General features: G+C 36.3%; 1 protein-coding gene across 3 annotated transcripts in view; it reads right to left on the reverse strand.

Annotated features, from left to right (window-relative positions):
- Positions 1-15,810, reverse strand: part of LOC131697531 (ribosome-recycling factor, mitochondrial-like) — a 36,438-nt gene extending 20,628 nt beyond the window's left edge. The window contains exons 1-3 of one of the 3 annotated variants that reach the window (XM_058987070.1): positions 15,692-15,810; positions 3,842-4,045; positions 169-324 (exon numbers count right to left, since the gene is read on the reverse strand). In XM_058987070.1, the coding sequence (XP_058843053.1) occupies positions 169-324; positions 3,842-4,025 (340 nt within the window). In that variant the 5' untranslated portion in view covers positions 4,026-4,045; positions 15,692-15,810. Of the gene's footprint in view, positions 1-168; positions 325-3,841; positions 4,046-4,319; positions 4,492-15,691 lie in introns of those variants that run through there. The other 2 variants (XM_058987068.1, XM_058987069.1) reach the window with 2 other exon arrangements.

Consider the following 15,810-nt stretch of genomic DNA (forward strand, 5'->3'; position numbering starts at 1 on the left):
TGTTTCACTATTTCTAACAGTGTATTAGACCAGCTCACTATTATGACAGGCCTCTGTCAGCACTATAAACTCCCTTTGTTGTAATACTATTTCAGAGTCTCATTGGGGAATTCCTAAGTAATTCCTATATTAAAAAATAAAGAAAGAAAGAAAGAAAAAGCCACCCACCAGGTGAGGTTCGGATGCTTAAATTCCTGCTATAATCTTCCTTGAGGTTTTCAATCACTGCGTTCATCTCTTCTTTCACCTCCTCCAGGTTAATGATATCTTCCACTAGTGCAGAATTGATACTCACTCTAGCCTGTGGCTGTCCTTTTCCTTTAGCTGCAAATGAGAAAATACTGGGTTACCAGCAGACCTGGCAGCTAAGCACCATGGCTGTGCAGTGGAACAATGCAGCTGATAATAATTATTACAAATAAATACAAGCAGCAATCACAGACGAGAGATAGGATTCAGAGAGATTGGATTCAGAGAGATTGTTTGAATTATTAGAGGATGCGCTGGACTGTTCACCACAGCAGGGGTTCCCTGCTGGCATTCTGACCTCAGCTGCTGCTATAATCCCAAATGAAAGGACATGACAAAATGTACCACTATTGAGTGTACAGTTATGGATGACATAAGTTTAAGTAGACCAATGGTTTGGATAATGATTTCATCTGATTGACCTGAAGGCTTTAACTCATGAGTTGTGTTTTTTTTTAAAGAATGTCTTTATGGATTAAGTAAAGTTTGAGATAAGGCTGTAAAGGTTTAAACTGAAATAAACCTAATAAATATTTTACTAAACGTTTACACGAAAATGTACTGCTTTATAAGGATCTTGCATTGATTTTTACAGTTGTCAAAGTTTCAGCATTTTGATGCATTGTAAACCACTGTAATTGAATACTGGATGTGAAAACCAATGCAACATCTGAAATACTATATCAATTATGAAGATGACTGGTCTACTCTTTTTATTGAAAACTTGCATAATAGTTTAAACGGTAAAGGACCGCTTACACAGAAGTTTTTAATGTTTATTATTACACAGATTTAAAGACAGTTTCATAGTAACTAAAACTAGCTTTTATAACAATAGTCTAGACCGGTTTTGTGGATATGTTAGGATTCCAAGCTGAAGGGGCTTGTATATCGATATAGGATCCCAACACTTTGTTTAATTCACCAAACACTCTTTAAATAACTCATAGTTCTGTGAGTAGGGCCCACTGCCACCGATTAAGAAAAAAACCTGTATCCTGCTAAAAATATTCTGTTCCTCCGACACAGACCAGTGGTTCTCAAACCCCACGTCTCTTTTGTAAAACACCACATGTATTGATAACGTACAGAAAATTGTTCTTTCATTGATCTGCAAGAGACAGGCCTTGTGATACCAACACACAGGGTGATTAGAAAGTCAGTTTACCACATCAATGGTATGGTGCGTTGATGTGGTAAATATACTTTCTAATCACCCTGTACATTAAAGCATATACTTTCACTGCAGTGTAGACTTGCTTGATTGTTTGTTGTTCGCCCTTTCTTCAGTTTTCATTTCAGAAGCTCCGATATACAAATGCTCTACTGGAAACCGGACTGTTTGAATAGTAAGGTTTGTCACATGCCTGATGTTTCTTGGATAGATCTTTCAATCTGAATGTGGAAGTGCTGGGGTGGTAAAAGTTAGGAAATAAAAAATCTGGGTTTTTTTTTTTTCCCTAAAATAAAGCATGGTAAATAACGATCAAAGCAGAAACCCCAATCGAGAATTATAGAGCACACATAATGGGAAGTTGAGTATGTTATGTGGAGGGTTTCTGTTTTTAATTGTAAGAGATTGTCACCTCGTGCCGTTTGGAGCTGGATGTTGGACTTCACAAAAATGAGCAGCTACTGTCAAAGGAATTATAAAAAGAATACGTTGGTATATTTTGAAAATCGGATCCTTCTATCTAAGGGACACTCTTGTGAGAGCCGATTTACCCCCAGCCTCCATCCAGCTCAGTCTTTAAGCTCCCATACCTGATGGCAACTACAAATGTGGCTCTTGTGCACAATGCAACAGCACTTTGAAATGCCACTCTTAAGCATCCACTTACTGGAAAAGGCATTCCCATTAAGGGAGTCAGAGTGTAAAATTATAACCTTAATAGTATTTAACTCTGTAATCCTACATTTGCATTTTACACCCTGACGAAGGCACTTGTGTCAGAACGTTAGATATGTTTTTATGAATTAAAGATTTGGAGTGCAATTGAGTGTGCAGTTCTGTCTTTTTCTATATGGAGTTTATAATAAACAAGTACTAAATTAGATACAACTTGGTGGTGGCAAAAGTATCAATTTTTAGTAAGGTGTTATGTTAGAATTAAGAGATGAGTGGTCTTTAGTTTTAGAAAGTGCAGTACAAAGATACTGTAGGTATTTTTCATGACAATGTGAAGGTGCTTGACTTTCAGAAAACCGAGTTTCTTTCAGACAATCTGACATGAATCTTTCTCAGTTTCAGATATAAACATAATAAAATAAGTTAGTGAAAAACTTGACTTGTTAATTACTATAAGCGCTAAACTTTTCCAGGTGGTTAATATCATAATAAACCAGACTACTCCTTGTTTGGAGTTAAACTGGCAATTAAAACACCAAAACAATATAAATAAACACAAGCACCCTCTGGGAGTCGGGAATAATTGGGCTCAGGGCTGGTCTGCAGAAACACAGTTTTGACTTGTTCTACGACTTTTCATTCAGAAACATCTGTGTGGGAGTCAGAATACAACACACACCTTTGAAATGGTTAAAAAAGCTTTTATTTTATTTTATTTTTTAAACAAAAGGTACAAGCTATACGCCAGTCTAAAATACATTATTTGCAATGGAAGTTGTTTCACCGATAATGGAACCACCATAGGGTATATTTACATAAATGAACTGGCCCTGTTATTATTTTCTCCATGTTTATCACTTGTGCAATTTTCCTCATTTAATGTCCTTTTTTAAACTTTACATCCAATTTTTAATGCGAGCATTAATCAACTTGTTTTGTTTAGCATTATGGGATGCGACAAATATTAAATATGATACTGCTTTCATATTAGATGATAAATTTTTTTTTTATAAAAATATTAAGCAGTTATTTTTACACCATTCCTACAATTTTTTATTTATCTTTTGCTGCTACTTTAAAAAGGAGAAGTCTCATTTGTTTTTTTGATAAATTATATATGCACAACATATCTGGTTGCAATCACAAATAAAATAGCTGAAGCCTGTATTTTTTACTAAGTGTATGTTCTGACTGCATATATGTGGCCTCTTGGTTAGTGCACTACACACACAATGATGTTGCACACAAATGCCAGCATAGCTCATTTTCTCCTGTTACCTTCACTTAGCTCCCTTCTCATGAATGAAGCCAATGTGAATCAGATTTTTTAATGTTTTTGTTATGTAGCAAGTGAATACAAACATATTAAAGTTAACCAGGGGAGAGGAATTTCAGGTAACATACAGTACATACAATCTGAATAAATCTTTCCCTTTAGGAACTCAAAATTGTGCTGACATTTTTTGTTAAAATATAAACTGTAATTTGATTTTCCTTTCACAGAAAATGGGCTACACTACAGTAGTTTCTCTGCTTTCCCAGGGTACTGACTGATACTGAACCAAAATACACACCACATCTCTCTTCTGTGTGTTTGATTTAACAGCAGCTGCTGGCTTGGATGAACTGCAGCAATAATAATACACAATGCACGTGCGTCACCGGGAATGGCAAGACCTTGACAAATCTGACATAACTGAAGCAAAGTAGGTTTTAGGCACGAGTCACAGACAATATCCCTACCTTTGTTTTTCTTGGTTGCTAAATGCCGGCTCTGGCTCAGTGGCAGGGCCCCACACTGCCCACAGCCTTTCTGCCAGAGGCCTGGTCGGCTCACACTGATCTCCAGGGGGGACCTCAGGAGAGCTGGCAGGGATCTGCTCAAGGCAGGCCGCAGATGGCCCAGTCGACTCAGTGCCATTGCCATGAGGCGCCTCACAACGGATACTGAAAAAAAAAAGACAGGAATCTAAATATAAGAAAAACTATCATAATCATAACCTCAAACACTGTATCATTAATTCTGAGGGATGCTATTAACCTAAACATTTGCTTACTTTACCAAATTCCAATTTTATTCAGTTTTTCAGATTTGCATTTGTTTTTGCAAAGAGAAAATAATTAAATGTATAAAATGTTATGTTATAGAATTGGGGGTTCTTAAATGGTGTATTATCCTGAATTATATCCTCGTTTTCATACTCAAAACAGGGTTACCCACGGATATTCAGATCATCGCTGTTCCCTTTTGTACAGGGAGAGGGTTTGTTGCCATAATTCATTCCTCTCAAGCTCCTCTGGAGGTCCAGTTCCCCCTCTATGGATGAAATCCCCTGCAAAGGGGGCATGCAGAAAGAGGCTGCTCCATCCACTTGCATTGTTATATCTGCAGTACAACTGATCAAGTTGTGAATAAACTGCACTGTACACAGTGTTGATATATGTGTCATGGTCATTAACTTTGTCCTAATACAGAATTTAAATTTGCAGCTGTGGCGGGGGATGTGTTACTGACATTCTGTTGATCTAGCAGTTAACGTGCTGTTTTGGGTATTTATTGCAGTTTAAGTAAATGCAGTCATTACCATCCTAATGACTCAAGTTGTTTTTCTTCCATGTATTCTTTCTTTTTTGTTGTAGGTTTCAGTTACAATGTAGGTGGGGCTCTACTGTAGAATGCTCTACAAAGCAATGAAAGGGTTACCATCACTCTCCCCAGTTCATTGAAGAAATGCTAACAAGATAAGGCTGCAATTGTTAGGTGGTGTTTTGCAACTTGCTAAACTAAACATTTTCTTTCTGCAAACACACAAAGTAGATCATCAGTCATCCTGTCACTGCACTGCTGCTTTCATAAAGGAGAGCCCAGCGATCGGGAGTAACTCAGTGTTATACAGTTGAAAACATCTTCGTAAAACACGCGTGCCGAATTGTGACGACTGTAGCTTATTTTTGAAGACTGAAAGCTAATAAATTATTTTAGTAAATCTTGCCTTCAATGTGGTGCTGTTTGCTCAATTTTAATATACATTCTTTATTTTACAGCAAGAACTTCCAAAATGTTATTAATATTATTATTATTTATTTCTTACTGCAGCGTAAGGTATCAGAAAAATGATACTGCATAAAAAATAAAAAAAACACAACAACTAGTAGCAAATTAAGAGTTTTGGGTAGCAAAATACTACCAAATATACATTAACATTGAGCCTTGATATAGAGTCGTCTGTATAAAAATCACTATACAACATTTTCAGGAAGCTGGGTATTAAGCGAGGCATTTCAAAATGACGTGCTTGCCTTTTTTTCTGTCCCATGAGACTCTGGCTCGCTGTAAGCAGCACAACACACTACATTATTTGGTCCATTGGAAACAACGGTTATACTAAATTATTTTCAATTTCATTGTTCACATTTTAAGCTAACATGATTCTTCAAAGCCACATGTACATTAAAAAAAAAGAATTCTGGTAGATTTCCAGGATTCCTTGTGGGAATAGAACATATTGGGAGTATGTTTTCCTTTCTTATATTTAAACAAATGGTGGTGCAACAGTTTAGCCTCAAAAGGGGAAACAGGTTTCCCTAAAGGGAATTGCTCTGCTAACCATGCTGTATGTGTGGGTTACACAACACAAAACAAAATATGTTTCTTAAAAAGATAAAAAATAATCTCCAGGCACTAACTTCCCAGACTTGGTAGGCGGCTTGTTGGGAAAGTGCTGGGGGAGGGAAGCAATATGAAGTTTACAGTAAGGCATACAATGGGTAGTGATGTAAATTTTCCCATTTTAGCAGCTGATCATGAGAAAATAAAACCTGAGAGCAGGTAGCTTGGGTGATAGTGTGCTAAATGTCCAGAACGTTACTGGTTACAATTCTGCATAGGTATTTGGGTTGGATGATAATTACAGTTTCAATCCTATTTTAACCCTTTCCTCCCTCTACCGCTCCCTGTTGGACAAACTGGTTGTTTACAAGACGAGAGAGGAAGAAGAGAACAGTAGCACTGACCTTTTTTAGCGTTAGGGAGTCATTCTGCGGTTTCCCATGGTCATACTGTGCATTTACCATAATTGGACATTTGTTTTAAAAATCATACCTCTCTATGCTTTCACTATGTTTACTACAATTTCCTAAGCTTTTACTATGGTAAACTTTTAACAATGGATTCCAGTACAATAAATAATCATGGCTAAACAAATTATCAATAATATCATGATTATTGTTCATATTATATAATTAGGGCTTTTGATTTTCGGTTTTAACCAATAAAACTGCCGGATACAAAAAAAAGAAAAAAAAAAAAATCGGTTATATCCAATAATCACTGGAAAAACACTGGAAAGGGTTACTCAATTCAGGTTGACTTGACCCCTTTTCCAGTGGAAAAAAAATTAATAAAAAAGTAACCTAACTTTGTGCAGTACAGTTGGGCAATGTCCTCCCTTCCTAACTTGGATCTCACATTAATTTGTTAGGAATACTTAAACCCACCGAAACTACTGAGTGGCAGCAAATTCCTATATTTCTATTGGAGGATTGTAACACGCTCTGCGAGATTTAAAACAAGATTACAAGAAACCGAGTATTGTTCTTGCTCTTGAGATTTAAAGCTATATTCCAGTTCAATAGGGAGTATTTACATGCTCTGGGAATTTAAAACAGAAGGATTTTGTTGTGGACAGCAAAGGAAAATAAGGTACAACTGAAAAAGTGTGCAAGTACGGTCGAGTTACTATACATATTGTGACAGGAAAAACCGAAAGTAACCGAAAACAATAATTTCATACAGTATATAAAAAGCAAAAGCCCCAAAACAAAAAGGATTTACATATAACTTGAAAATAGCTAAAAAATAAGCACAGAAAAATGAAATTAATAAAAGTGAAATACAGAAGCCCTATAGGCCTCTATAATCTAATTTAAGACAGGGGTAAGTAACCTGAGCTAACCTAAGAGCCTTCAAACACTTTCCCCTTAGAAATTGGCTCAGTTACATGAAGATGAATTCTTAGACTTTGCTATTTTACAAAAGACAATGGATAACCATGTACCAGTATATATTTAAAAATCATTTAATATACGCATGTACGTTCAGACAGGAATAGAACCGCATTCTGACACCCTAAATAACTCTAAAGACTCTTCTAACCAAGTTTTTTTTTTTTTTAAATCACCTGTTAATTTTATAAAACTAGAACCAAAAACAAAGTGGCTCACTATAACCAAAGGTGTTTTGTGCTACCAAGTTGTTTGTTTCTCTTTTAAAAAAACAAATAAACGTGCTTGGGGGGGTAAACAATGTCCCTGTGAGCAAATCTGAAATGCAATGAACAAACAAACAAACAAACAAACAAGAGAAACAAGCATACTAGTATACTTCATCACAAACACTGCTAGAGTAGCAGATAGCCAGGAGAGGGCACTGCCTTGTTTAACAGCAATCCATCTCTCTTAACACTTGTCATTCTGGACTGCATCAAGAACCTTCTCTTCACAGTCCACACTGTATGCAGGGTGGATTTCTTTACTGTTCTCAGGTTTAAACATCTGGTTAAATTTTACATTTAAAAAAAGTTTAATTAGGCTTCAATACACAGAGTTGTGGGTGGTGAAACCAAGTCCTACTATATTTGATCATACTCTTCAATAAAACATCAGAATCTATACATTTTAAAAGGTACTATAGAATACATAAGGTATACAGAAAGTTTCCCCTCAGCAGGGGCTTTTTGCATTTTCGATGTGATTACTGTATTGTCTCATCTACAGTATCTGTGCAAGCTTTCCTGTAATGAAAAAAACAATCAGACTTGTTTCATCTCGTAGGCAACAGCAATTAACTCAATCAGTGCATCACAACACCAGGGAAGCTCACACAGGTGTAGAAGGGGAGAAATTAGTCTCACTCTCTATGGATGATGCAAAAAGCCCCAACTACCTAACTAGAAGCATATTGTAATGGTTTTGTAATATTGCCATTACAAATTCAAGGACATAATGAAAAACAGAAACAAAACAAAAACCAATAATTATTTAATTTTGAACACCCTGTCTATTCTACCTTTACAGTATAAAGTAATATTTCCATTAATAGGGTGTATAATAGCTAAACAACATTAAAAGACAGGACACTCTTATTTTACACAATTTTCAGGTGAAATCAGGTTTAAACCTTGACTTTAATTTCATTCAGGGGGTAGAAATCTAGGTTTTCTGGGGGTTAACCCTTACATTTTCTAATGACAAGGTACTATCACCAATAATAATAATGATAATAATAATAATAATAATAATAATAATAATAATAATAATAATAATATTAATAATAATAATAATTACACACCACTGAATAGAATAAGACTAATTTCCATGGTGGTTTCTGGTACAGTTTTAGTACGTTTTTAAGCAAAATCATTGATTAGGAACATCAGATAAAAAGAGAAAATTGCCAACTTGATTTTTGCTTCGGCATAACATTAACCATCTAATACTGAAGGATCACCATTCAAAACATATTAACGTATTTAAAACATGACCTTAACATTGATATTAAAAATCTTTATTGGGAAAAACGTGCACTCTCTCTAGTGCTGCAGGAACTACATTAGTAGGAAATAACACAGTATTCCAGGGGGACAGGTAAATACACTCTGGTGTACCAGCATTAATTAGAGAGGCCACAAGTGAGCTTTCAACTTAAAAACAAAACAGTCACCAGGATGTTGCTTTTGAACACTGAAAGCTAGGAACCTAATTTACGTGCACCTATAAGTTGAGTTATACATTTGTACTGGTTAAATATTTTACAGAACTATCATATTCAATAAATAAAAATAATTAAAAAATCCCTTCACTTGTGTATTTGGAGGATTTTTTTGTTATTAAAAGCTTGTTTCACACTACTGTATATAATTCACTTCATGAATACTTTTCAACCAAAACCTTAATGCAAGTTTTGAAATGTTGGCATAGGCAGGTGTATAAACCTGCACATTCAGGTACCCCTGAAAGTGTTACATGCTGGTTTCAAACCGTAGTGTAGTCAAAATATAACCTGACTTTGTCTCTCTGCCATCTCCACATGCGGAGAGAATTCAGACAGCTTCTGTTTACAGTCTGCCGCTCTCTACTGTATCAACAACAATCAAACTGTGTTATTGTAGTGCACTTGCAAGAACAAGGCACCTCCCCGGCTTTCAGAACAGAGCCATGCTCTGATATTGATCATGCTTAGTGATGTGTGGGGCACAGGTTCACTGACAGACAGGCCTGTTCCAACAACAAAGCCCATGCTGAATGGATTGCTTCTATAACTCCCGGGAAGAACTGTTACTATCAGCAAATACTTTGAAACTAGGCAATAAACAGTGGCTGCTTTTAGAGTGGAAGTCATGCAGAAAAACTGTGTCCAGGTGCTGACAATGAAGCACCCCTTTCTTTTTGATTCAAGGTTTAAACAACTGGGGCAGCTGGTCCCCTTGCGTGTGTTATACTCCGATAGCATCAGAACTGAAAGGTAATGTTCATGTTTTAATCACACTAAACAAGGATGCTATTAAGGAGAGAGGAACCTTTAGTTATTACCTACCAGCGTCTTTGTTTTGAATTGCTGTTGTAAATGATTATGTAGCTTTTCTTATTTTTTCCAGTTGCATTTTTGTGATGTTTGCAGTGATTCCGAGTGGTTCTCACTGCAATTACTCAAACAGTTAGTGTTGAGGTGTTTCGACCAAGAGGGGATCTTCAGAATTAGATGCCTGCCATAAACCTGTGTAACGCTTCACCAACTGTGTGTTTAATATATCAGTAAGCACCAGCAGCATCTAATGCACAGCAGTGTATTGCTAGCAGAACAAAGACAAACTTGATCCAAAGTGCCTCCCCCCCCCACCATACATAATATAATCATATATCAGACGGTCAAAGTTTTCTTCACAAACAAATAACATTTCAAACATCATTCTTTTCTAATTTTACCCGGAAACGGAATGAGGTCGGCGACGGTTGCTAGGTGATGTAATTGCTCGCGCTCAGAGTCTCAAGGCGTCGGCGGCATGCCATCATTTTTGATTGATAGTTCATCGTTGTCCAGTGAATATATCGACAGCACAGTATTACATTGCATTCTATTATTTCTAGAATAGTAGACTTTTATTGACTCCATGATGAGTCAAAGGAAAATGTCTTGTTTGCCACAGCAGGTGGAAAACAGAAGAAATGTATTGACAGCGAGACATCAAGGACGGATTGACTTGTGGAAGAAACCATTAATATTGCTTATGCCCAGGTAACATTATTTATAGATGTATGCTCTAAAAAAAAGGTAACACATTTTAAAAACGAGATTTAGGCTCATGTGTAGGGCTGTGCTGTGCGTTTTCAGGTTTAAATTTTACCTTATTTCAGATTCTTGTAATTTCTTTAAATTATGATGTCCTTTAAAAAAAAAAAAAAAAGAAACACCATTCACACAGCCCATTCTTTGCTTGATCGGGTAAATTACAGTAATCCGTCGTGTATCTGCCAGTCACACATCCGCCCTAACCGTTTATCCACCATGATCGAGCTCTTCAGCAACACAGCTTATTGTTCAACAGAGAAGATTAGTTCAGAGAAGTTTTCGTACCTGTACAGTAAGAGGGCTCTAAATTGGCAACAAAAAGGGCAAGGCCAAAATGGCCTTCAGTTCAACAGGTAGAGGGAACCAAGGCCACTAAACTTCCAAAGGCCAAAGTGTAGGAAGTTGTGTAATTTTGCTTAGGATTCATATATAAAGCTAGTTATTAGCCACAGAAAGAAACTTAATAACTATGTATCTAATGATTTTTTTTTGGTCAACTAGCAGCCTAGACAGAGCTCCAGACTACATTTTTGCCATAGGAGCCAAAAAAAATTGGTTGCCAAACCCAACTGTTGGGTGTCACTTCAGGAGCAAGTTGGTTGCTATCATATTCAACCGCTTAAAATACAACAACTTGTTAAGACACTAAAGTGATACTAAAACAGTAACTTGATGCCTGTACTCACTTGTTTGTTGCCTCATTCTGTTGAATAGATAATCTATGCAGCTGATGACTGCAATGAACTCAGCATTTTATATTTGAGATATTTTATATATTTTATAATTTTTTGAGAAAATTATACATAATTAAAACAATTTTTTTTTCATTAGATTGTGACAGTTCTTACCACAAAACAAATAACCTACAAAAAGACAGAGCTTTACTCAAGCAACACACAAGGAAAGTGTATGTTGCTGGGTATCTAGCTACGTGAGGTAGGAGGGTGAGAAACAATCCATGCTTAATTGAGCCTCGCAAAATAAATGATCCATTATTCTTGCACCTTACCCGAGATGTTTGAGCAACACCTGACATCAATCACTCAATTTGAAATAACCTGCAACACTAAGCTATTATTCCAGATGGCAGCCTATACCTATGGAGATATTTCATCCAAATAACACACTGGTTAAAAGATGTACAAACTGGTACCCCCAGGCTTTTACCGGGCAGTCAGCAGCACTCTTCAAAGTGTCATTCTAAAAGCCTGCATGCTTGTGCAACCGAGATTTTAGGAGCACCGGTGTTTCTTGAAAGCGAATCCTCTTCTTTCTATTCATTCTTCCACTTCACTTTTAAAAAACCTCTCACTTGGTCTCCTTTTTGTCACATCTTTCCATTTCCGCACTCCCTCTGTGTCCTTCATCCTTTCTTTCTGCTTTTATCATCCACTTTTCTTTTCATCTTTCTATCAGCATGCTTCTGGCATAACTACCCCAGTCCACATTTCTTTGGCGATTTCCATCTATTTTACATTGGTACTAAACCTGCCTTGACTAGAGAATCCTACAGGAAATGCATAAACTGAACAGCCTTCCTCAATCCATTCAAACCATGTGACCTTTCAACTCTGCCCACACCACCTACTCTACAAACATGTACAGCAGGTGGGCTGGCAGAGGAAGGCTGTTTAGTCCTGGCAGTTATGATTCTCCAGACAAGCTCAAAGCAAGTTTAAAACCGGGTACAGTAAAAGTAGATTTATAGGACATTTTAAATACTGGAGCAACAGAAGCCAGAGCCTCGAAGAATAATTACAAACTTTAAAGCAGTAAATTGCAAGACATACTTATTCGTGTTTAGAATGTATGCTTACAATATACATTATTAGGAATTAACTCCAATACAATATTACTTAATATCATTTTAATTATCTGAATATTGGCAGATCTTAATACTGCCCTCTAAAATGTGGTATCATCACAAACCTCATTTCACCGTAGTTTTATTCTACAATACGTAGTAATGTTAATAAGTGGATCTATAAATGTCCTTGGGGGTAAACCTCAGCTGGACTGACATAATTAGACAGCATTTAGATGTTTAGATCATTAAAATAGACCATGATTAGGCCTACCCAGTCAAGGGAGAGACATTACTTTTTTTTTAGGGGTGCAACAATTAATCAATGCATTGACTATTGTTCATCTGTCCTTAAATTTTACCGAGCTTCGATTACATTTTGGTAAATCGATGCATCGAATTAGTACCCAGTTTTAAGTCTCCTGTTGCCGGTTTGCATTACAACCTTGAGTGTGAGTGCGCTGCTTCTAGTGCTAGTATGGTAGTGTGCGTACCTAAATGCAGCAGTACTGTTGAGCGTTGACTCAACAAAAACGTAAGGCGACTTACAGAGACTAGGGTGTGTGAACCATACATCAGCTGCAGAGTCACTTACAATTACGTCTCACCCGAAAGACGGAGCACAAGGAGGTTAAGTGACTTGCTCAGGGTCACACAATGAGTCAGTGGCTGAGGTGGGATTCGAACCGGGGACCTCCTGGTTACAAGCCCTTTTCTTTAACCACTGGACCACACAGCCTCCTTCTATTGTTGTGACAATATTGTCACAACACTTCCAGGTAGCCTATTTAGGAACGCTTCGTTGCATTCCTAAACTAAACGGTAAAATTTAAAATGAACGATTCGGCATATCGGCCTGCAGCTTCTAAAAAGAATCTTACAAAATCTTAAATACAAGTTTGTATTAAATATGCTGCATTACTTCATTATATATATATATATATATATATATATATATATATATATATATATATATATATATATATGTGTGTGTGTGTTGTAGTTACGTTGTCATATTTGCTGTGTTATTTGTTATACAATAATACATAAATAAAATAAATATTATATATATGTGTGTGTATGTGTGTATTAACAATTACCGTTTTGACGGCAGATTGCAGTATCAGTATCTACATTTAAATCCCATTCATAATTTTTGTGGGTGTCGCCATCTTTCTGTTGATCAGCTCACCAGCTCTCAACGGTGAGTTTAGGAACGATTCTCAGCGTTGAATTTAGGACTCCAACCAAATCTCTGCACATAAAGTACTCCAAGCCCTACTGGTCTGCAAGTAATTTTCATCTGCTTGCCTTAGTTGCAAGTACAACAGACAGCAGTAACTTAACCTACAGACTTCTTGTTTGATCTTTCACAGCTGTACCTAACATTTTCAGTAGCAATGCTATTTCCATTTTTTCTACAAGACTTATTTATTACATTCAATGAGAACCCTTGCTTTTTCCACACCCATGTTTCCTATTCAGCCTGTGCTCATGGCTGTCAGATTTTTATTGCATGTTAATTATTATTATAATAACTATGAAACACAATAGGCCACATTTAAAGCTACCATGTCTGCCAGTCGTGTTCAGTTTTATAGGTCTGGCTGTTTACTATTAGCATACATTCCTACATCCATTTAATCAGAAACTAGGCCCTGGATTTGGGAAACATTTGCATCCAATCAGCTTTTAAAACATTCATTAAGGACAACAATTACTCAGAAAATACCTTAAAACAGACTATAAAAAAAAATGTTGAAATAATGTTTGAGTTACCGCAACAGCCACTTAATAACTGCAAACATCCTGACAAGGGTGCAGTAAATAAAACAAATTCAGGAATTTGAAGATGCTTACTATTCAACAATTTTATTTCACTTTAAAAAAAAATGGTGCTAATTGCATTTAGTTGTAAAAACATTGATTCATGTGGCACAATATCACAAACTCAGGCATTTGCTGCTATAGTTTGCCATCATCTAGCTCTAATATGGGTAGCAAAGCAAAAATATGTCTAAAATATGTAGAAACTATATCTTAAGGCAGAAGTTACAACCAGTGGTGTTTTTACTGGCACTAAGGCAGATGATTTTGCGGCTGCCAGTAGCTGCACAAATTCTTACTATAACTACCCAACCCTTTTCTCTTTCTCTGAACTTAACGCCAATAAAATATTAATGGTTTCTCTTTCTTCTGTCAAAAACTACTGGCAGCAGTCTTTTTGGGGCTTTCTTATTAGGAGTAAAATTGGTGTAGGACCTTCAAAACACAGTCATGTTCACAACACTACTATACAAGTTCAAAGCAATTACACTGTTTTTTATACTTGTATTGTGTTCCCTTGTTATATATATATATAATTTTATTTACTATATATTATCAATACCAAAACTATTTTTTTTGGTAATTTTATTTTCATTCAAAAAGGAAGTGCAACAATTCTACAACTCTAAACACTCAATTGCAAGTCATACAGAATTAGATACAATGATCGAAATTTGTTAACTTCCATCAACACCCCTTATTTTCATTCCTGAAATGTCAAGCTCTGTAAAGATGTAATCTGCAAAAACAGACACGTTATGTAAAGATGTGTGAATATGTAAATAATGTACAGATGGCTACGTTAAACAAGACACAACCGGGGAAAACTTGTCCTACTATTTCCGCTTTCTACACACAAGTTTCGCGCATGTTTAGAGAATGTATCCAGTACTAACAACAACCTAACGGTAACGCTTTAAATACAACGGATTTAAGAAGTTATTAGAAAAACACCGTACACGGCATATGTATTAGCACAGAATTGCAGCTATATATTAATTAATTTGAGGAATATGTTGGTAACAGGGTGTTTTAAGTGTAGTTTTTGGACGTGACAGAGTGTTCTCGGCGTAAATTCAGACCACAGCAGAGTAATGAACGTACACTCATTACAGTGTTATTAACTTATGTTCAAAACACAACTCCGGACTGTTTGTGAGCGTAACATGTAATAAGAAACCCCTAAAGGCGGCAGTCCGCAGCAGATTGTCTACAGGTTCGACTAGTCACGCCTTAAGGTTTGTTTGTTGGATAATTAAGCATTTTAGACATGCCCTGGGTTGTGACTCTACAGTATAAGCTACATTTGTACACTTGAGAAAAGTACAAACTGCAACATTTCAAAATGTATTTGTAAAACTGCAGCTTCATCTAACGATTTGCAACTGGAGTCATTTTAAACAAATACTTATAAAGACTAATTTGACGGTGTTTTTTCAACACCTTGATAAATATACACTGACGGGAGAGCCTCAAACATGTTTTCTAATTATAACAGCCTTAATAAATCACATATGCAACTATTAACAAGCGTAAAATATAATGACTGCAAACTGAACCATGTATAAATAATAATAATAAAAAAACATATACGGTGTGACTTTGTTCTACTTACTGAGGCGCTACACAGCATGTCCGAAGATGCACTGAAGCGTGTGAAACGTCATTACTAAGCTGCGAGGTCAGTGAAGAACATCATCGAGTTGAGGAAAATCGGTCTGAAATAAGCTTTCT

This window comes from Acipenser ruthenus, chromosome 15, assembly GCF_902713425.1.
Source record: "Acipenser ruthenus chromosome 15, fAciRut3.2 maternal haplotype, whole genome shotgun sequence".
Taxonomy (NCBI): Eukaryota; Metazoa; Chordata; class Actinopteri; order Acipenseriformes; family Acipenseridae; genus Acipenser; species Acipenser ruthenus.